The sequence below is a fragment of the Macrosteles quadrilineatus genome, unplaced genomic scaffold (assembly GCF_028750875.1).
Source record: "Macrosteles quadrilineatus isolate MER2022 unplaced genomic scaffold, UCM_ALF_1.0 Scaffold_2__2_contigs__length_208266976, whole genome shotgun sequence".
Taxonomy (NCBI): Eukaryota; Metazoa; Arthropoda; class Insecta; order Hemiptera; family Cicadellidae; genus Macrosteles; species Macrosteles quadrilineatus.
Genome location: NW_026542595.1, coordinates 192,160,249 through 192,185,229, shown reverse-complemented (window position 1 = coordinate 192,185,229; position 24,981 = coordinate 192,160,249). Strand labels below are relative to the sequence as shown.

General features: G+C 32.9%; 1 protein-coding gene across 1 annotated transcript in view; it reads right to left on the bottom strand.

Moving 5' to 3' along the window:
- Positions 1-1,919: 1,919 nt before the first annotated feature.
- LOC128987339 (uncharacterized) overlaps positions 1,920-24,981 on the bottom strand; it is a 48,036-nt gene continuing 24,974 nt past the window's right edge. Inside the window, exons 2-7 of the mRNA XM_054408132.1 lie at positions 14,567-14,651; positions 12,140-12,360; positions 6,712-6,847; positions 5,409-5,542; positions 4,027-4,303; positions 1,920-2,618 (exon numbers count right to left, since the gene is read on the bottom strand). Of these exons, the coding sequence (XP_054264107.1) occupies positions 2,515-2,618; positions 4,027-4,303; positions 5,409-5,542; positions 6,712-6,847; positions 12,140-12,360; positions 14,567-14,630 (936 nt within the window). The 5' untranslated portion in view covers positions 14,631-14,651 and the 3' untranslated portion in view covers positions 1,920-2,514. The remainder of the gene's footprint in view (positions 2,619-4,026; positions 4,304-5,408; positions 5,543-6,711; positions 6,848-12,139; positions 12,361-14,566; positions 14,652-24,981) is intronic.

The window sequence follows — 24,981 nt, the reverse complement described above, 5'->3', positions numbered from 1 at the left end:
GAGAAATAAATATATCAAATATTACACCAAAAAACTCTCGCAATTTCCTTACAGATTTACGAGGCTAAACAATATGAAAATAAAAAAAACAACGTCTTGGTGTTTCCTATCATCGTCCAAAGTTATCGATCTCTATTATTACCACATAGAGATCGATGTCCAAAGCCTGTGAAGTTAATCACTCAGCTGTTTGGAGACCATATGATGACATCAGAATCCTTTTGACGATTAAAAGCCTGGGTACAGCTTGAGAAGATACTGAGAGGTGTGCACAGGGCACTCAAAAGACCGGCCAAATGATCATTTGGCCCTTGAGGCATTCTAAGGCTAGCTATAAATATTTCCAAAATGTAGCTGCTTTTCCCTTTTTGTGTGTTCTCTTTGCAAATACAACTTTGTACAATGTTGTGAGAGAACACTATAAATCCTTTTTTTTCTAATATGTGATGTCAACCTTTTACAAGATCGCATCATTAATCGTTAGTCCTATGAAATAGCATCTGCTGCCTAAATCAGCCAGATTTCGTAACGAACTAGCAGCCTGTAAATTTAAAGGTGAATAATAACTTCACTACCTTTGTAGTTAAAATAGTTGAATTTCGTCTGCCATAAAATTATAGTCTGAATATATGTTTGCAATAACTAAAATTGTTTTTTTATATTTTAACTTTTTTTCATCCTTTATAATATATTGCAGTTTTGTTTGGGGATATAGATTGTAATAACTAATTTAGAAAATGTTAGAGGGTGAAAATTTAAAAAGATATCAAATGGTAACTGTTTCCTTGGATCTGTACGCTATCCAACACTAGTCTTTCGATTGATGATATCTTTAAACTAGTTTGGGAAGTATGGCATTTTATATATGGGGCTCTTAACCATATTCAAGGTTTTACACAATTCATTAAATATCGGCCCCTAAAATATGTTATTATTAAGAACGTATGTGCTAATATTAAATGTACGCTAAGAAAAAGGTTTTCGTCCAAATCTAGGAATGTTGTCGACTGAGCTTAGGACTACTAGAACATTGACACTATCATGAAAACGTGTGTATTGTGATTGGAAAGGTTTGAACTCACTTACCAGTAGTAGAAAATATGTACATCCACTAATAGAACAAAATAAATAAGGTTTTAGTAGTAATTTATTAATGACTATATTAAACTTAGAAACGTACAACATTCAACACCAGATAGGCAATAAATACCAACCTCAACTCAATAAAGGACTTACAAGTTTAACAGCTGATAGCAAAGTCCACCCACAAAGTTAAATCCGAAATTATTACCTGGTGAACTACCCACACCTCGAGCATGTTACTTACTTTAGAGATTTTACCTTTAAACTGTGTGTAACGTGTGTATTGTTTACTAAAACTTCGGGGGTTAAGCTTCTTTATATGTTTATATGTTTTATTTTTGTTCATTTCTTCTATGTATGCTAATTAATTATCGTCTAATTAAATAATGTAGGTCAATCAATTGCAGTAAATCTGTAGACTATTTGGATTCTAGATACATTTTCGAAGTTATAACAGACACATATAAGATAGAATTATCAATTTATATTATTTCTCTGGATTGGGAGCGCTTGATAGTGAAGTAGGTAAATCATGAATTGATCCTTTAATATTTTATTATACTTATTAATTCGTATGAGACGAATTTTATTAAAATCTCAATCCTATCTATAAACATAACTAAACGTTTTGGTCAAAACTGTTTGTTTGTAGTTTCTAGGACCCTAACAGAAAACATAAACTGTAGTACCAAACTTAAGTCATCATATAGAATACAGTATTATGTGTATGTGTATTGTATATGAATATGTATGTGTGTGTGTGTGTGTGGTTATGTGTTCTGTATCGTTCTCCAGGAATTATCTTCAAAAGGTAATAAATACAAGTTCACCAATCAATAACTTTATTTTATTCCTGTCACATACCATCGGGATCGGGTTAATGTTTGATTGAGCACCAAAGTTAGCTGTCTTAAAAAGTAATTACACAACGAAATCTGGGAAGAATAGATTTTTATGTACACTTAGAATTGGAAGAATAAAACTATACTTTAAACTCTAGCAAAAATGCTATATAAATATAAATATCTAGCTTTACAAATATACATTCAAATTATTTACATATGTTTATACCATTTCAAGAATTGTTTAATAATATATTCAAGACTTTGGTAAACAACACGATATCTTAACTACTTAACCAGTTTGGTTTTCAAATGTTAGCAATGATATTTAAGAGTGATATCATAGCCACCTCTAAGAGAAGGCTATGGTGATATCCATAAAAAATAAGTAGTAACATAAAGACAGACCAGAATCTACTTAATCAGAAAATAATGTAAAATTCCACTTTTAAAAATTTTCATAACCCAGTAAAATATTACAGCTTAAATCAGTTGAAACGTTTGCAAATGTTTATTTTCTTTCAAAATATTGATAAAAAAGTCTAACTAAGCATTTATTAATAATTAAATTACAGTATTCAATTAAAACTTATCTATTGGGTACAAACTGTGATAATAATATACTAAAAATCATTAAGAGTATTTTAATGGAGGGAACAACAGTAGAAGAAGACTGCACCGTGGTTGGTTGGTCTGGAAAAGAAAACATATTTTTAATAGAGATATGCGTCAACAATACGTTCGGTTTTATATACTCTACAAACAACATCATTGTTCACAAAACATCAATGTTTACAGGACATTCAATCACTAACATGATATAGATCAGAACCGATTAATAGATGTACTAAACCCACCAGCCATCTCCCGTAACAGCCCATTCCCTTGATTGAAGGGCTGGTATATACTGAATGGGGCTCTACTAACAGCTAGCATAGCGGCCATTTTAGTCTCAGTTTATCAAATGGCTACATCAGTATTCTATTACTAAAGAGATTACATAGTTACACCATTTAATGACATCTATCTTATACAACAAAGCGTTCTTAATGTAATTTGCATGTAATTGAATAATATATAAATGTTGGGATCATAACCTATATTTTTACAGTTTTGCTGAGGTTGAGCTTCGATGTTAAGGTTTATTAAGGGGAGGTAATGGGCTATATAAAAATTTCTGTTACGCACTTCTTTCTGTTTCGCCATAAGAAGACCAGATTTTTCATGGATTATTCCAGATTTAAACCGAGTAATTGTATTTCTACTGTCGCATTTATTTAATTGCTAAATTTTATTTTGAAACTGCACACAAACGCGTATATAATTTCCTCTTTACTATTATGTAAAACTTCCAGGGATTGTGTTTTCTGTCTAGTATTCGGAATGAGTCAACTGAAGCCAGTTACACGACGTAAATGGATGCAGTTGAATTGTGCCCTTACACAGTGCTATTATGTAGATTACTTATATATTTATTGTATACATACTCCTTGATAACTCCGTGACTAAACTATGTGAAATAATGTCTTTTAGTAAGCTAAACCATATTTTAGATAACATCAAAATCGTACTACCAAAAGCGGGTCCCCGGAAGACTGCCCCCCGGAAAACTACCCCCCAAACAGGTTCCTACGTCATATTGACGTCAAAGACCGGGGGGGGGGCAGTTTTCCAGTCACGGACACTCAAATTAAGTTGTCAAACAGTTCTAATCTAACCTAACCTAACCAACCAAACTTGCTGTAACATTTCGAAACTCTGTTTTATATTCACCACATGACTTTTCTATTATCCAATGGAATTACTCGAATTAAAATTAAAATTAAACAGCATGATTTGTCTAGGGGGGGGGGGGTAGTATTCCAGTCACGGACACGGCTTCCATATTGGTTATTTGGCAGATTTTGTGACGTCACGTTTCACCTGGGGGGTAGTTTTCCGGGGGATAGTATTCCGCATCCCCCCAAAAGCTACTAGAAAAGAATAATTCCAAAAGTGTGCTTTATCAGTGGTTCTTTACACTATGTCTTGTTTTACTGAAATATTGGCTACAGCTCGGATGGAAGTGTACTCTACTTACACTACAATAGTCTCTACTTACCAACCAGCTTCTCTTCGGCCCGCCAGATGGCCCTGGTGTCCACCGTCCCTTGGTTGCTAGCGGCCACCACAGCTGCCCTCGGCCTCTCCAGCTCCGCGGAGTTCTCCGTGATCTGCCAGTAGAGGGTGTAGAGACTCGCGGTGCATCTCACCTTGAGTCGGCCAGACTCCGTGAAGTGGTCCCTGGTCAGAGGTACGGTAATGGTGGACAATCCTGTCACCAGCTCAGACTGCGTCTCGTGTAGTGTCCGGACATCCACCATCTCCTTGTCACGTAGCTGTAAATGTAATAAATCTGTATTTTCTGGATATATTATATTGATTACAATGTTGACTGTTTGATAATGGGAAAAGCTACAAGCTTTTTAGGGTTCATAAATGGGCCCAGCAGTGTAATCATTGGGCATTTAATATTTGATAATGGCACAAATTAGCTCACTCGATTCGAGACACAACTTGCATTCATATCTAACTTAAACCATACACCAGCTGTTATGCTCTCTGGTAATAGTAACAATAGGAATTATTGTTAGGTTGGTATTTTGTTAAAAGATTCAACTTTGTAAATATATAGCTTCAGCGAACACGGTAGCTCAGAGGTTGTCTTTTGGACTACCAGCAGATCAGACTTTGATACTTAACCCCTACTTGCCACTACTGTCATATACACTGTCACAAGAAACACTGTCTTGCCCCTGACGATTTTGTGGTACTACACAGTCTTTTGATTACCATAACAACCACTGGTCTTAGGTGGTGTAAAGTTAAGGTAAAAACCTATAGCTATGCGATAGAGGTTAGGTTTGGTTAGGTAGGTTAATGATATGTGGTCAGACCTTCGAACTAGGAAACGTACTGTGCTTGACGGTCAATGGTAATTTCAGAAATACATAGTCGGCCAGGACAGGGTGCCCAGATCACAAGTGAAAAGATTTGGTGAGTACTGGTGATTCGGTTTGTCGGTTAGATTTGAACAATAATGATCATTATAACCAAAATAGTAATTACACTAATGATTAGTTACGCTAATGACATACAATTCATACATTTTATTGCAACAAAGCTACGTACACGAATAAATGTGACCAATCTTGCACTAAATTTCACTTGGAAAATTCAGAGCCATAACAAAACTAGACCTGCATAGACACAATTCAATTTATTACAGCAATAATGATAAACCGGAGTCTCTAGGAAAGAGTAGACTAAACGACAAACTTGAAAAGTCCAGCCATCTGGCCGGTTATCTGGACTGACCAATATTTTCCCGGGCAGAGACGGATTAACTGATTGGCAGTTGGGGTCGGTAAAGATATTTCAACTGCACATTATAGACTAATGTATTGCCCTAAACATAAGGTTCCACATATGTCTTGTACCTACTGGACTTCCGTTGATGCTCCAGGTGAGGTTGGCAGGAGGTTTGGAATGCCTGGAGATGCAACTGGCTGAGAGGGTGTCTCCTACCCTGTACCTGGGTCTCATCCCCTCCAGCTCTGGACGGTGAGACGGCACCACTAAAACACGAGGGTGTTGTAAGCCTTGTTCCTACATACTAAGTTAGTAAGGTATTTTATCTGTTACCTTTCTATTGTTAAATAACGTTGACACATCGTTCCTTAATTGTACAGGATCGCTTACAAAGCTATCGATAATAGGCAGATTTGAGGAGTTTAAAAACAACAGGGAAAATCTTTAGATGAATCGACTCTGGACACTCAGCAAATAGATTTTTGATTTGTAAAATTGTATCCAAAGAGGCTACAAATAATGAGAAATGCACTTCAAGAATTCATACTTATATTAAAAGAGTAATTCTGATATGTCACTCAGGTAGCTATGAAATACATACAGATTCGTATTTTTAGTAAATTAAGAGGGGTTACAAAAAGACAAATTTAATAAATAGATAAATTGTAATACAAAAAGCTGGTACTGTATAGCTATCGAGAGCAGGACCTCGGTCCCTGATGTCCTGGGTACAAATTCTGCCAATCAATGATCGATTTTATCCAAGTGATGATGTTGCGAATCTCTTAATGTTAGTCTGAAGTAATAATGTTAAGAGCTATTATAGCTATACAGTAACTATAGCTAGAGCTTAGCGTCCAAAAAATTGAAGGTAAGACATTGAAAAAAGCTACGAATTTGAATACGACTTGCCAGCTTTTCAAACGGAAAAATGTTTAGTGATTTCATTTAAGTGATAGTTATTTCATTTTACTAATAAAATTTACAAAATAGTATAATTTAATGCAAAAAATAGCAAAAAATTTTATATTTAATTCAAAATACCATCGTCTATAATTTTATTTATTTCATCTTTTTTTTATTTGTCTTTATTTCTACCACAGATTGTAATAGGTAATCAATGTAGTTTCTCAGATTTATCAACAATAATAAGTTGATTTATTTCACTAAATAGTTTCAGAATTTACAATCTGAATTTCACAATAACAGTTCTCTGTCAGTCATTGTCTCATGTTTTGCACAATCAAAAGTCAAACTTGGTATCCTCTTTACTCACCACTGATCATTATTGTACAGACCACTGAACTTGCAGTTTTGCCCAAGTCTATCAGTGGCTCAAATTTCTCTATACACAGCAGTGAATTTCTAGTAATTGCCATTTTTGCCTAATTTTAAACGATGTATAACAAAATAAAACTAAAATATCCGAACTCACCAACGACGTCCATGTAGGCCGAGACTTGTGCAGTCCGGAAAGACGGACTATCGGCAGACACTTCACAGCTGTAGCGACCAGACAAAGACAGAGTCACTTTGTGTAGACACAGTTGTCTGGCATTGGAGCAGTTTCTCTACAACAATATGCAGAATCAGAACCTAGAGTCAGAACCGCTGCCAACCAACTTCAGTTAAAATATCTTATTCGATTTGGTCAACTTCATTTGACTTTGTTCACCAAACCCACCTTTCATAGTCACACACGTAATATACAGGGTGGTCTGGACCTAGCGTTAAAAATCTTTTCGGGTGGTAGAGCAACACAAGTGTGACTCAAATCCACAATTAAAAAAATATATTCCATACACCCACTTGCAGAAACATTATTTAATTTTTTTGTAGAAAAACTGCACATTTACTCAACATTTTAAAATTCCTCTAGTATTTTAATACATTTTTATAACTTTGACACTACCATCATATTCTCCATTAAATTCTATGTAAGAATAGACAGCTTTTGGTGAGCCCAAAGCTTCAGAATTGCTATTTCAATTGATTAGATCTAAGAAATTTTGATTTTCACAAAAAAAGGTTAAAAATAAGCCTACAGACACTTTTTTTTTAAATACTAGAGATTAGCAAATGGCTACAAAAACTGCTCTAAGATCTTAGCTTTTAAAAGATATGATGAGGCATTTAATTTGCTTCCTTTTAAGTACAGCTGTTCCAGTTATAACTGTGAAAAACATAGTTTAAGGAAAACAAAAACACACTATAACAAACCAAAAGACAAACCAACAGACACACATGATAGTTTTTATTATTATAGAAACAGCATGAGGCTGCAACAACATTTGTATCTAGACAAGTTCAAAAAGAATTCCAAGTATTGGATTGATAACTGTATATATATATAGACTGTTTAAACGTTTCTTTACTTTTCAAACTGTACTGAAACATACAGTTTGTGATAAAACAAACCTCATTCCCGTTAATTTTTTAGTAGGCTCGGGGTTACTAAAAACAACAATTATTGTTGTAGGCTTATTATCTTTAAACCGTTTGTCAAAGTCTTTAGGAGCGACCTAGTCTAGTGATAAAGCCCGTGACTTCATCCCCGAAGGTTCTGAGAACAAATCCCGTCAGTTACCAGCGAATTGAGCCTAAGTAATGATACCACAACCCTGTTGGCCCAACCTGATGTAATGTGAGTACAATATGTATAACTATACAACGATTATGTGATAGATAGCGTCCTAGGATGTGAAGGTGGGATGGTAAAAAATGAATATATCAATAGCTTTGCAGTTAGTTCGAATGAAACTGTGCTAGTAAAATAAAGCCAATTTTCCACGTAAAAAAATAATTTGTTCATAAAACTCCCCTATCAAGTGATTTACAATATCCGAATTTTGTGTATCGTTTATACAGGGTGATTGATATAAGTGTGCCAGCCGTTTTATTCGAAAACTATAAGAGATATCAAAACAAGTTAAATGGTAAGTGCCTTGGATTTTTTATTAAAAAAATTGTAGTCAAGTCAAAAAAATTATATTAGCCGCCATTTTTCCAATATGGCCGCCAATTTTGATTTTTCTTACGGAACATCCTGTATTTTATGATGTATTCTGGTAGAATGAGTAATTTTAAGACGATTTTATTCTTGTGATTTTTTTTCATAAACCTAACCGTTTCAAAGATAATAATGGTTAAAGTTTTGAAATTTCTGCATGAGAAAGAGTTTCGATAAATGCCTAAGCAAGCATGCCAGCTGTTTTGTTCGAAAACCATTCAAAATTTCACAACTTAAACCATTATTATCTTTGAAACGGTGAGGTTTATGAAAAAAATCACTAGAATAAAATCGTCTTAAAATTACTTTTTCTACCATAATACATCATAAAATATAGGGTGTTCTATAAGAAAAATCAAAGTTGGCGGCCATATTGGATAAATGGCGGCTAAAATAATTTTTTTGACTTGACTATAATTTTTTAAATAAAAAATCCAAGGCACTTACCATTTAACTTTTTTTGATATCTCTTATAGTTTTCGAATAAAACGGCTGGCACACTTATATCAATCACCCTGTATTTACAAGACAGCTCCAGAATGATAAAAACAACTACAGTGTATCAAGCTGAAATACAACAATGAACTGCTAGTATTATTTTAAGGTGGATATTATCATATTATGCTAAGAGTGGGTGTTAAAATTTGTACTTACTGAATATTTAACAAGAGGGAAATTTATATGAAAGGTTTACTGCTCCCAGAGTATCTTTATAACGATAAATTCTCTGAAGGACTAAATCTATTCATGGACATTTATTATCACCCGTGCACCTACCTCCTAAACAATGGTTTACTAGAACACAATGACTTTACATTTGGAAATATGTGTCCTTATGATTTTGTTAAAACATGAAATTGTGTTGACATGGACAATCTAATACCAAGGATGAATTTATTGCATTTGCTATCTTGTGATTCAATATAAACACACATACTGAAATACTTGATTATCAAATAGTAATTTTCAGGCCAGGATTGACTATGATTAACGAGGAAATGAACGAGATGTCCAGCCAACGCTTACATCTAGAGGATTGGATTTCCCATTGGTAATTAGAGCTTCGGATGAGAAATCGATCTCGGGCAGCATGTGGCCAGGAAGTCTTTAAACTTTAAACTAAACGTACGTCTTATATTTTCATGTGTAGAAACCAGGTGAGAAATAAATGTAGTCATAAAATGTAACAATAAATCCTATTGTATCAGACTAACCAGGGATAAATATTTCACCCCAAGGTAGATTGGTGATTTAAAAATAACTTTTCAAGCACACAATACTTACAGGATAAATGTTATGAAACTTGGCTGTAGGTTGGCACAAATTCAGCGTAGGTAAAAAAAAATGTATCTAATTATTTATACAAACCATATTAGGCCCTCCTCTTAAAATGTGACACAAGTGTGTGATAACTAAGCTTCGTGTATACAGGGGTTCATTTGAAAACCTTCCATATCTGCTGTGTACAAAGGTAAGGCTTTTAACGATTAATCGTTCTCATTTCCCCTTAATTTGGACATGCCGAATGCAATGAAGTTATTTTCAATTTTGAAAAATGCCCCAAAAGGGCCTAATTTGGGGGGTTTGATGATTTTCTATCATATCAAATTCTTAAGCATACAATGCTGCCAATTTGATTTAACAATCACCTAAAATTGGCCCATTACGATTCCTTATTCAAACATATCAGCTAGCCTGAAAAAATATTAAACAAAATTTGTTTACAAATTTCATATGGTTGATTTATGCTCAAATTAAGTCAAATATCAACACCGAATAAAGCCAAGAGCTCGTTAGATGCCACAAACCACGAGTACACTCTAGATTGGAAATTGGTTCTAAACTCTGGCAACGTAGTTTCAATCAAACTTGTTGTGTTAAGGGATCGACTTGAACACGCAAACGTTTTGAAGACTTACTAAGATAAGCTTTAAGGTTTTCCTCATAAGTGGAATCATCTTGTACCTCCTCCTACTTGGAAAAATTGCTATTTAATTAGAACAATTGTTTAATTTATAATTACGCTGTAATTTCATCTATTTGTTATTATATTATACTTTTATTCTACAATTTTAAGATGTGTTGTTATCTTAAATTTTTATAGTAGATAAATTTTTGTAATTTATTCAGCTATATCCATAATTATTTTTAACTGCTAATTTTAATTAATGTTTATAATTTAGGGTTTTATAACTTTTAATGTAAGTAAAGGATGATTAACATACTGAGTTTAAACTTAACATAAAGATAATTTATCAACATCGGTTGATGTTAATAATGACTATAAATTACGCCACGTAACAGCAATAGTATTCAAAAATTTATTAATGAGGTATTTTAATCTTTTTATTACTATTAAAATTCAGCAATTATTTTTTCTTTCATTATAGATAAATTTATCTTTTTGTATTTCTTAATTTAGACCTAGTATTATTATGTAAGGATTTTATTATATGACGCATCTCTTTTTAAGAAACTTAAAATAATTATCTATGCCCCAGAATCGATAATTAATTGATCATAAACTTTCCATTTTAACTATTTAAAACACATAATATTTTGATTCCCTGGATGGTTTTTTAGTGGCCAATTTGATTTTTTATGGTGATTTAGTGTGGATAAATAATTTTGAAGTATTTTCAATAACGGTCAATTGTAACGAACGGGACTCATGGTTATTAGTGAATTCACTCAAATTTACCTTTTTATCAAGCAAAATAATATGTTACTTTTGTCTAAGAAAACAGCCTACATAATAAGCCGATCACAATGAATTTCTCTTTTAGACCTATATTTCTACATTTGATAAGTTAGTAACTAGTTAAATAAAAATAAGTAAAATAAAGTCGTTATATGTGCTTTGATTTGCAATGGGTAGGATGAAGATAAAAGCACATTTCTTTAACATTTGAAAACAATAAAATGTGTTGAAATAAATCAACAATGCAACAAATAATTTTATACTAGAGGTCGTCCAGTGGTCGAAAACTCGATCAAAAATATGTAATGTTCAGATTTCTCTATTTTCAACCCAAGCTGTAAATAAAAAAAGTGATTGGAATTTCTTCCATTTGTTTTGATTTCCTGTGTATATTTCGTTATTTTGTCACCAACATGGCAACCCATTAAGGCCCATGTTATTTTTTTTATTTAAAATTAATTTGTTCTACTTATTTTTGAGCCTGTTTAAATTTATAAAGGGACTCTGCACATCCACATAAAACACATTTCTAACAGTATACGTAGATTTTCGCTCGGATACACACGAGCTGAGAATACAGGTTAAAGAAACATGCTTGCGTATTAATATATAGATCATCGAATCAATAGATGAGATTAACATTGTGGTAGGGGACCAATGAATGGTTACTCTTACACATCAATTTATTCGGACCAATTCGATCGGATTCCCTAAAAACTTTGAAAGCAGGGGGGTAGGAAAATAGGTCTACATCAAAACCGAATGAATCTAATATACGCTAAGTATTTTGGGAAGCAATTTTACGACTGACCCCTAATTTTCACGATTGTATATCTTCACTATTCATCATTATGAAACGTAAAATGGTCACATAGTTCAAAACATATTTTTTATCGATTAAAGGCTGTATGTTTACATCTCCTGGTTCATAGTTTCTACGTCAAAAGTAATTAAAAATATTTTTGGGTGCATTAATAGCCTAGCAATTATTGGTTCGGATTTCCATACGAAACGTTTGAGTTTGATCCATAACAAATACACATCAATTCCAGGGTTTTGAACCACTTTCTAGTACACTTTCACTAGTGCGTTTGCGGTACGTTCATACCAATACCACTGGCGTAGATACTAAACAAATTGAAATATACCAACCTGAACTACTAGATCAGACAGCCCCTGGATCGGGAAGACTTTAAGCTTTGGATGCTCTCGAGGAGTGAAACGGTAGAACTCGCGGCGTCCAATGTACCACTTGACTGAATACAGAGCATCCCCCTCCAGGTCGTAGTCACAGTAGAGGATGGCTAGCTGCCCCCTGGACACCGCCTCTGGCACACGCACTCGCACATCCCTTAGGCCCGTGACAGCTACCCCTGTCAAGAACAAATATTTGAATTTGAATATTATACCTGGGTAGGTACTTGGTTGTACTGTCAACTTTATTGGTGGTTGGTTAGTCAGTTCAATAGTCTTCTGGCTTGGATTTCACTATCAACTGTTTATTGGTGTTGGACAACCATGTAACTGGTTCCCAAACGCTTGCAAAACAGAAAACGATAATGGTGCCAAACTGTATGCATAACATTGATATTTGAACTGCAAAGGGAACTTTGATTAAAACAGACCTTCTATACACAATTTTTCGTGTTGGTTAGAGTTGAGGGGTTTAACCTAAACTTAACCATACCAACATTACATAAAATAAAAAAATTATAGAGCATTTATAATAATACTGTACATAAACGGTCTACCTAGTATTACTTGATTTTTAAAAGTTTGATAACCACCCCCAATGAAATGCTTGACAGCCAGTCCCACCCATCGATGTATAAAACTAACATCGATGGGTTAGTTTTATACAGTATATCGATGGTCCCACCACGGCCCCTCTTTTTGAGCCGATACTGTCTTTCCAGCCTCAGAAAACCTGAAAAACCTACCTCAGGTCAATTATCTTATTATATTTGCACCCTAGATCACATTTAATACAAATGAATGGTTCAAAATGCATGCGGCACTGCCAAGTTTTCCTCTAATTTTCGACCAACTTTCAAGCTGGACAAAAAGTTATTTAAACTGACTCATTCACCACCAACACCTAGCGTCCGATGGTATTACTATCATTTTGCAAAAATATTTAAAAAACCTTATGTTCGTGTAAGTGTTTATGATGACTATTCACAACCTCAGTGATAGAGCATTACTTTAAATAATTACGTTTTCAACTTAAATGAATCTTAATTTTAAATCCATGCCTACCAGGCAGTAGTAGGAAATAAGGGGATTTCTTGATAGATATTTTGAAAATTGTATTATGTTATAATGTTTTTTTTTTCTACAAGGCATTTTTATTTTATGTTTATTTGGGCCGATGTAGATTTTACCCCGATGGCATTCAATGAGTAAACTAGAAGTATATATTAATGCTGTAAGCCCCTTAAATTTAGTGACCTAATTAATTTCTCAAGATCAGTCTTTTATGGTTAAGAATCATAAACTTTAAAATACAGGGTTTTCATAAAATAATGGTGGGGTTTTAAGTGTCTGTAAAACTTGTATAAGACGAAATAAATACTTTATATTGGTATCCTTGCATCCGGCAGCTCAAACAGTTTTATTTACATTGATTAAAAAAATGTTTTAATTGATGCAATAATCGACAACCAACTTATTTTTTTAATAAACCTCAGTTGTATGTTCTTTACAAACATGTTCTCAGTAAAAAAAATATATAAGTGTTTTAAGTTATTTTAAACTAAAGTCAGTGACAATTAATACAACGAGCATTTAGAAGAACATTTAACAAAGCTCCACTTCATTAAAATAACATTTGTCGTTGGAGCAAGCATTTCATAAACACTAGGTCAGTTAAAAAACATGTTGAGTTACTATAGGCTACATGTGGATTGGTAGATGTGGCCCTATAGCATGGTCTCCAAGAAGCCCGGGACTGACTCAATGTTATTTTCTCTTTGTAAATGTCGTGAAAAAAATAATTAATTAAAAAAAATTGAAATTCGGCCCATCCAAGAGAAAGGATCAGAGATGCTGCCTTCATTGTTACAAGAGTTACATTACAACAAGTGGGCTGAACTTGATCATCATCGTCTAGACGTCTGTGACGCAATAAATGGTAGCCATGTTTAAGTTTATTAGTTATGTATAAAATCTTTATGATGTCGGAAATCCAACAGAGATTATAAGTTTTTGATATCCTTTCTCGATTTCTCTTTGTTTCATAATTAAAACCAACCATTATTTTATGAAATATATACCTCTATATATACCTCTCTTGATTGACCTTTTATTTTAAAGTATTTTATAAACTGGTATAATTAGCGAAACTATATTCTTTTATTAGCCTAGGCAGAAGTTATTGTGTACGTTAATTTCAATATTTCAAATGTGAACCTACTGGTAAATTAAAGATTCTGACACTTCGTAATGAGTTGGAATAAATGTATTTAATATTCACTCATAGTCATCTTTTGCACATCCCTTCTTGCACAAACGAAGAATAACCCAATGTAAAAATCATATAACAAATGTAGTAAGGAATTCGAGATTATCGAGACTCACCCCAAACTAGAAACCAGGTGAATACACAAGGACTTAGCAGATAGTTTGGGACCCTTAGATCCATTCCGACCCGAACACCTCACATCTGAAACAATAACAGTATATTTTTTTTTAATAGAATAATTTGATAAGAGCAGCACAAGTAATACATAAACATAGAAATTAGTAAGATAAAAGTACTTTTAACGTAATATAATCTTAACTTGCGAGACCACTAAAGTATCCGAATCAAAACTACCCTATGTGCTAAGCCTAGGTGTTATTTAACTTATCCAACGACATAAACTGGTTTAACATTATTCCTACATAAACTGTCGTCCCTTAGGACTGAGATAAACACGGGTATTTATTACACGTCATTGTTAAATAAAAACTACATTGTTGCAGAACAAATCAAAGGGGAGTTTACATTAAATTGTTCCTAACCGTTCTGTACTACTTAGATACGGACAACATCGTACAGTACTTGTTTATTGATACATATAGAAATAATTTAAATGATATCAAAATTTCACTCTAAACAATGTTTAAAGTCAACCTTTTACACTTCTATTGGAAATATGCAGCAAATAAACAATCAGATTTATATACTAGTAATGAACGAGATTTAATTCTGGAAACTGGACGAATAATGGATGATTTTGAGATTTATATCTAACCTTTTGGGTATTAAAGAGTAAATAGGTAGTTAGCACTAACTGTATTGCTAAAATATTAGTATCACAGTTTAAATATTTCCACTCATAATGGACCTTTTAAACTCAAATGATATATATTGAACAACAAATATTAAATATAACAAATATTGAAAAATGGATATTGATTTAAACACTCAATATTTCTAAAATCCTCTAAATAAATTCGGGTAAACAGATATTACACAAAATCGTGTTAATCTCAAATCAATGAATTGTGCGTGAAACTACTCAAAGTATTAAAGATTCTCAGAATAGATTTTGCGTTACACGTTCAGGTGTGTTGCGATAGATATTGCTGTTTAATACCTTCCTAACAAAGTAGATTAAAACTAAGCCGCTTTTGAGGCATATATGAGGATGATTCAATTATGATCATCGTCTGCATAAGCTTTGAGGATTTAGACCATCATATGACACATTATGGTAAAGTTCCGTTATTCAATGAACGAAATTAAATACATTCTATTCCATACTGATGACACTCTAACGCCATTTTCTATTGCAGTATTACATTCACGATCTTAAAGTAATTGAAGTATTTTATTATTTTTTTATAAAATGGAAACACATTGAATGAATGAATGAATGAACTATTTATTTATTTTGGTACAGAGAATTAGTACAATGGTACAAAACAATTTAAGAAATATAATCCCCAAATGGGCTAATGCCAGTGGTTGGGGATAATTATTTGGAACTTAATGTTTACAAAGTTAATATCAGAGTATAGACGATTTTTATCCACTTACGTTTCCAAAACACTTCTTTAAGTAGTGTACAGTACACTACACAGTACAGAACACTACTTACAGTAACAGTAACACAGTAACAGTAGTCTACACTGTTAATTGATTGCCAAAAAATATGACTTGAGTATTTTAATAATTAAGTCCACTAGTAAATGTAAGCAAAAATCTCTCATCTTTAACTTGTTTGATATAGCTACGAGAGATGCACGACTCAACAAAACAGGAACTACGTGAAATATTTAGCAGCACTTTTCCCCAACGTCATAAACTGGTTTGATATTGTTCCTACATAAACTGTCGCCCCTTAGAACTGAGATAAACACAGGGTATTGCACATCACTACTAAACAAAATTATAGTGTTGCATTAACTGAATCGTAGAGGAATGGCCATTTAATAATTGCTAACGATTTTAAATAGGTTAGAATATTTATAACTAAGAAGTATAAAAAAGTAGTTTTAATGGGCTGTAAAAATTAAGAAAGTGTAATTTATTTTTATTGTAAAATTTGTTGCCAACACGTTTTTGGGATCATTCGTAACAAAAAAGATTTCAAACCCTAATTGGTTGATCATGAAAATCGCTTTTAACACGATCAACGAACACAGTTTTCAAGCCAATGAAAGGTTTCAATGCAAGGTTAATTGATAGTGATGTTTCAGTTACACAGGCTATTTATTTGCTTTAGCTGGTCTATAACTGAATTTGCGTTGAAAATCAAAAGTTAATTTTACTTTTATTGTATTCTAGTCTATAATAACTTACTGTAGCAACGAAAAAAGCATTTTTATTTGTTTTTAGGGTTAGTAATAATTCTGTGCTCTATAATTAGTATTTAATAAAGAAATAACTATTTTTTCTTCATGAATTGATATATGTGTATGAAATTGAAATAATATATCTACATTATACACGTTAATTGTTTTATTTGTTGTTAGTTTAGACCATACGTATCATGGCCCTAGTACCACTTGGATGATCCATTGGCGTATTCCCGAGCTTGCACTTTATCTCCAACTAATTCCTTTTTATAAGTGGAGTCCCTTTTTCTGATGTTTGTTTTATTCTAAGGGTGGAACAAAATTATTGTGAGGTTGGATCGTATACTTTTTCCAAAAATTAGGTGATATGGTGATGTTCCAGTGGAATATAGGGATTGTCTGAGTTGCAATAGATGTCTTAGGATTTTATTTTGTAGTGTCCCCTTTTCTCCCTCCATAGATTTCAACGGCTTCTTGACCGTCTGCACGTATCTTCTAGCCTGGCCGTTTGAGTTTGGGTGGTATAGTGCCGTTCTTCTGTGAATAACCCCACATGAAGTTCTTGAACTCTTGGGAAAAAATCTGTCTTCCTTATCCGAGCCTAAGATGTGAGGAAACCCAAAAGTTGAAAAGAATCTACGTAATTCTTGGATTGTTCTTGTAGTTGTTCTTGTCTGTATCACCTCCACCCATTTACTGAAAGCACTTACTAATATCAGGTACTGTTGGCTATCTGTTGATCCTAAGAAATCGATATGCACCCTTTCCCATGGATTAGAAGGTTGTTCCCATGGATGGATAGTTTTTCTAAGGTTGTTGACTGTTTTAATACATTATAGACATTCAGTAATCATCTCCTTAATATCCTTGTCTATACTTTTCCACCAGCAAAAGCTGCGAGCTAAATTCTCATTTTTATTCCTCCTCTCTCAGGTACGTGTAGTTCTCAAATCACATAAGGTCTGAGGAATTGAGACATCATGACTTTCCAGCTCTTCAGCACACAATCATTTTGAAAGGACAGCGCGTTATCGTGAAATCCGAATTGTTCCACAGATTTTCCTGATGGGACCCAACACTGAATCTTTGAGAGTTTCCCTAGCTACCACAGTACTGTTGTACATATTATATTGTACACATTCGCCTATTGGGTCTTAAGATAATTGGAGTGTCCAATCGAGATCTGTCACCACTTATCATCTTTTATATGTATTTAACATCTTGTGAGTAAACAGTATAAGTGTGTTTGCCGTATTTTTGTACTTACATTTATTTAAGAACAGATCTTGAACAGCATCAAGACGTTATTTAATTAAATTTACGAATTTTAATGTATTCTTTTCCGCACTGCGTACGATTGTATTCTGAGGTCATCTGTGTACTATATTATAGTATTATCATGCACTAGCGTAGGTAAGGTGCGTGCATTTAATAGTTTTTCTCACTGTTCTCACTTTTTAATACAAGAGATTAAAATCAAATTAATTTAGAACTTCCTTATGTTTTCTAAAAGCATCAAATAACTCAAAGAGGACCAATTTTGTCATATTCAAGTGCGTGGGTTTATTCAAAGAACATTTAGTATGAAAAACAATGTCTTCCCAATATAGATTGTAATTTTCAAAGGAATATCAACTAGCCTACACACACCCTCACAGCGTTCCGGCTTTGTTCTGCATTAATAATATTGTCAAACCCACTTCACGTTTCAATCTAAACGGTAATTTGTCCCTCCTTAAAATAACATCAACGAATTTATATTTTTAGGTTTTGGTTTTGTAGGAAATAAAAAAATATGCCGTTAATATAACAATAAAAATAAACTATACCGTATATTTTGTAATGGGTGTCAGTGCAAAATTTTATATTATAATTGTATAGGTTTGAATTATAATGACACCTTAATAGAGGGATCTGTTTGTTTAATTGATACATGGTTACAGCCATAAAAATCGCTACAAATATCAATCTCACTGCCCAACTTTTTGTAAACGCTTATAATGTCATTCTAAAAAGTTTCGTTCTTTCGTTTCAAACTGCAATCAACTGCTATTTAGGCCATAATACTATGCTCCAAAAGCAAGCCAAATGCAATTAATTGACGAAGAAAATACCAATATAATTGTAGTATTTCAATCATAAGCTCACAACAAAAAGCAAAGAAAATGTCACGAGTTTAATTTGTCAGGGCTAAGAGGTGCTAAATAAACACAACCTACGTGAAATATTCAGCACTCTTCCCCAACGTCATAAACTACTTTATATTGTTCCTACATAAACTGTCGCCCCTTAGGACTGAGATAAACACAGGTATTTATTGCATGTCACTGTTAAATAAAACCTACATTGTTGTAACAGTCGGGTTATAAAGAGGTTAACACTAGATTATTTAGAGTATTATCATGGTCCAGCTATGTGGGAAACACGTGAAATTTTATTTCAAAGCCTACTACCTCGGGTTTTATGACTTTTATGTCATTAATGAAATCCCTAAGAAAGTATCCAACAGAACGAAAAATGTAATACTTTTACATCCTTTTTACAATGCTGCAAAATTGATATTTAGAATGCACAATGTAGTATATTGAAGCAAGTCATCCAAATATAGTGAGTTTCAAAGAATTGTTAATTTAGTAAATTGTACACACCCTTACCTTCGCTCACCCGAGGTTTTATAGTGTACAAAGACAAATGGAGGTTTACTTCGTAACTCCGTCTGAAATTCCACGAAATAAAATTTGTTCTTCCAAGTTATTTGCATCTTTTGGTATGTTTTTTAATGTTAAATCTTTAAAAGTAATTTCAAGGGAGTTAACCATAAATGACCTAATTTCTAGGAAACAGATAAATGAACCACGATAATAATAGAATATCACACGAATGAGTTGCTTGTAAAGGACATATAAATACATAAAAGATACTATTATAAAGTATTGTAAAGTGTTGTTTAATTAATTTAATTTAATATATTTTTTACTAATAGAATGTCCACCAATGCCGGAAACCCCTTGTAAAGTGGAAAAAATGAATTACAACATGTGGGTAAACAACATTCCCAATATGCTTAATACTGTATTTTATTATATACCCTTACAATAAATAAAAGGTTAAATAAGAATATATTAATTTTACTAAAGCTATTTGATATAAATAATTAAAATTTGGAAATATATTGCGTCAACCCCAATAGAAGTTTCATAAACACGGAGTAAAGTGTCTTATGAGCTTGAGGATAAAGAACCAGAAATCTTTAAAGGATTTGGACTGTCTCTTTTGAAATGTGAGCAATTTCTGATATTGCAAAGGAAATAACGTCCCTTCCAGATAAACATGTGGTAAAATTAGACGTGATTACATATGTTATGCAAGTAATAACCCAGGTAAGCATATGGCAATGGTAAATTTAGGAACCAATAGTATGCTGATAATTTTTTATGCTACGAATTTTGAAAGGGTTTACGTAAAACTCTCTGATATAATTTGCTGATTTTATATAGCCTTCCACGATTCCATTAAAACTTTTCACAGGATCCACACACCGGAAGCGGAGAAGCTTCACTGAACACATTGGTTATTCTGAATAAAGTTACTTCTGTTTATAGAAAAATACAATAATATGTGTATAATAAAACAAATGTAAAAGTAACATTATTGAAAAATCTATAATTATAGTCACAAATGCATTGCGAATCATTCAAGTTTTATTTTTTTATTATTATTAGAAAGTTAAGATATTAATTACATGTTATTTTTAAGAAGCTGCGTATGTGTTGTTGCTAGTGTATTTCGGCCATAGAAACCAAACGACATTGATTTTATTTCGCCATCGAAATATTAGAAGAGTATAAGTAATTTTATTTCAAGAGATATGAAACGGACAATGCATTACCCTAATTTTGAGAAGCCTTAAAGCTAGTACAATTAACTGCAAACAAAACATTGTGCTAGTTATATTATTCAATGCCTCAGGGTAGAGTATTATATTGACTCTATGACGTCTTGGTTATTGGAATTAATTAGTTTATTAGTCCGTAGCGAAATAAAATTAGAACTAAGTTGAATCACAACCTGAACATATATTCTATCCAATATGAGAAAAAAAATTAAATAATCACTTTGAATCATATTTGTACAAACTATCCCATTGAATTTTGGTTGGTTGATTCTTCAGATACGTGATATGCTTGCATTTTGGTCTACGTTCATAAAATAAAGAAGAGTTGGAATCCAGATATACCCAGTACTCAGGATATAAAAGATGCAAAATGGAATTCCATAATCAAATTGTGTGTAAAACTCCCTATTTTAATGATATTAAGCTAAATATGAGTACTTAGGTTCACTGCTAGAGGGAATGAAACTAAGTCTCTTCCTATTGAAAGCTAGTATGGAGCTATAAGCTTTGTATGGAATACAAATTTCTAAATTTGATCAAAATGAATCCATAATCAACCAAGCTACAACAGTTTATCTATTAAAAAAAAAGAAAAATAATTTGGTGATCAAAATGTGAAACCTAATTTCTACCGTGAACCCATAATAAAATCGGCTTTACATGGTCCGCATATTGGTTCACTGACTCGTTCAAATATACGTAAGGTTACACGTTTGTACAAAATTTTTCAAAATAAGGTGATTTTTGCTCATGTTATCGTGCTAACAGACGCACGCACCACACATAAATAGGTTTAAATGGATGGTGTATTGGTCACTTGGATTCCAAAACAATAAAGTAAATCGGTCCCGGGTCTTAGTCTTGCCAAGAGACTTGTAATAGCATATTTCCAGGTTGTGCCAGTTATAGGATATGAGCTGAAACATAAAATGTTTTAACATTCTTTTCTTGGAGCTCGTGTACTCATGCTATAATAAAACATGACTATGTTCGAAAATCACATCATCCCTTATTAATTTACACTAGGAAAATTGTTAGTGTAATTCTAAAAACGTTAGTTACTAAGAACAAACTTACAATATATACTGCAGTATAGTGTAAATTCATAAAATGAGTTCCAGGGATGATATTTAAGAGGATTATTGTAATGCTGTACCAACTAAATCGTCTGAAAATTATTAGCAAAACCAGTTGAGCATTGAAGGAACATCCAAGATGCGAGCCACAAAGATCTTTGGATGTCTGCCAGTGACGTAATTCCCACAATTCATTAAATTACCACTTTGAATATTTTCTCCGTACTTCAAAACCACGTTTGCCAACCATAATTATAATATTAACTAAATCAACCTGGGAAGGATGTGGAGTTCCCTTAAAATACTAATTAATTAAATTAGTCTAATTACAAATCAGGGTGGTTTTGCCATCCCAGTTTCTAGAACAATAACTATATGACTTTACCTTGCTCGTGTTCTTGAGTAGGCAACACCGACAAATGTAATCTAATGAATGTCAGTGGTTTTAGGTAGGTAATAATTTTTACGATTCATTTATTCATTTTAATATTTAAGCAACACTTTGATTGGAAATTGTATGTTAAGCTCTTAGGAAAACAAGATTTGTAACTTTTATGTCAAGAAGTAGACTGAAATTCATTTGTTAACATCGACTTAATTCACTGCATTATTATTACAAAAATGCATTACTTCGTTGAATATATTTGTAAACATTTGTAGTATCGATTTATTTGTATATCAAATTTGTATTTTTTAAAGTGATGAAGAAATAATATTAGAGTAATTAATTAGCACTCGATGAATAGTATTAGACTCAAATTTGATCTTTGGTTTTAAAAATATTTTTGTAATCTAACGGGATTGATTGAAAAGAAAATTATTTTACGAGAGTTTTGTATTCGACACTTGTATACCTATCTATATATATAAAAGGCAAAGCCCTCACTGACTGACTGACTGACTCACTCACTCACTCATCACTAACTCTCCCACTTCCCATTTACCTAGGAGGCTGAAATTTGGTACACTGATTCTTTAGGCATTAAATAGGAAAACTAAGTTGTTTTTATTCTGATCGGACTCTCGGGCTCCGCCCCAGTGGCTCTAGAGTTTCCCATGTAAACCTTATGAGTACTCATATTTAAATGGAATTAATGAATCTTAACAGCTGTTTCAATTAAACAAGTTGGTTCTTTTCTGCAATGTGCAATAGCATTAAAGTTACAAGGATTACCAACAGGGTGCAGCACTATTATTTTTTTAAATTTATGACAACAGCTAATTTGCAACCAAAAGGTGAGTAAGCGTAGCGAACGAACTTCAACCTGGAGGCGAGTTAGCGTAGCGAACGAGCTAACCTGAAGGCAAGTGAGCGCAGCGAACGAGCTCCAACCTAAAAGTGAGTGAGCGTAGCGAACGAACTTCAACCAGGACGTGATTGAGCCATGCGAACAAGCTCATCTTGAAAATTAAGAAGTTAAACGGGGCAAAGCCTGCGGGTACAGCTAGTTAGTTATAAACTTAAAGAAACTAAATAGTTTGGCGTTTTAATTTGTTTGAGATAGATATGAGATGCACTGCTCAATAAAACACAAACTACGTGAAATATTCAGCAGCACTCTTCCCCAACGTCATAAACTGGTTTGATATTGTTCTCTGCATAAACTGTCGCCCCTTAGGACTGAGATAAACACGGTTATTTATTGCACGTCACTGTTAAATAAAAGCTACACTTTTGCAGTATCGAGGTCAGGGAAGAGTTAATACAAAACTATAGCTTTTTACAGTCTGTGTTTCTCAAACAAACTTAGTTGGATTTCCAGTCCATCAGGAGAATATGATAATTTTGCACTGTAATACTGTATCCAGAATTTTCACACAGTTTTGTCTAAATTCGTAAAACATCTGTGTTAAAGCTGCTTACAGTTTGCTTAGTATATTTTATATAATCTTAGGAATACAACTGCGATTAATGTTTCCAAGCGAAAGTAAATTATTGATTTTAGTGAAACAGCTATTTATAAGAACTATTGACATACTTTAGCTACTTAGCTTGATAATTATTCAACCTAAGACTGTTTGGATTGTTTATACAACTGATATTGTCTAATTGAACCTTATTAAGTATACTTTTATCACACATTTACAAAACATATATATTTTCCAAAGAATTCCTATAATACATATTCTAAATATTAACGCTAAACGTTCAAAAGATTATTTATTCGAAACCTCAAATGTAAATGTAAGTAAAAGGGACTTTTAATTAGTCATTAATTATTCATCAGACTTAGAATGTATTACACTTCATAAACTCTAGTTTAGTGCACATGAAAGGTTTGAATGCACGGTTAATTGGGTTTGTTGTTTAATTAAATTGACCTTTGTACATTTTAGTTGACTTAAAATCAAGAGTTAATTTTATCATAGTTGTCAATTAATCTAAAATAACCAACTCAAGACAAAAAATCTAATGGTTTTGTAAAACATGTTTCTCCGTGATTATATTATTATCTAGTAAAACCATTGTGTTCTTTATTCTATAAAATCTAGATTTTACTACAGAAAAAAGATTTCAAAGGATTTAAGGGTTTTAACCAAATATTTAATAAAAAACCCAGATCCAGACACGCTACAATAGTGACTGTCCAAAACGTACACAACAAAGCAAATATAGCCCAGAGCTAAGCTGCTTGTAACGCATTGATATGTGGACGATGCGATTATATTCTGCTTTAGCTTCGGAATATGAGACTAATAATTTTTGGTACAAATTAAGCTTATTGCTGTTTTTGATCAGGTTGTCATACATTAATTTAAATACTAGTAATAGTACAGGTAAAATAGGGTTTTATAAACAACAAAATGTGTACATTCATGAAATTTCACCTGTGAGTTACTAATAATATGAGAAATGAAGATCCGATGAGTCCCCAAAATTTTGGGTGTCCTAAGGCCCTTTTTGGGGCCCTTTTTGGTCCGAAGGGCCCTTGTTCCTGAATAATTTTGTTTTTACGTTTAAGGTCGAGTGAGGTGTGGTTTTCGATGGTTTTAGTTATTTTAAATCGATTGGGACTAGTTTTAAGTGTATTAAACTACTCCATACAGGGTGTTTAGAAATGTTATTACTTTTTACGATATTTAAACATTTATTCATAGAGTAATAAAATTAGTTACCTCCATGCTCTACATAAAAGGGGATTATTGAAAATAATTGTAATTTTTTACTACGTAAGGGGAAAGGATCCCAAGGAGTAAGAGAAAATATTAAATACCCCCGTCACAGCAAACCTGCA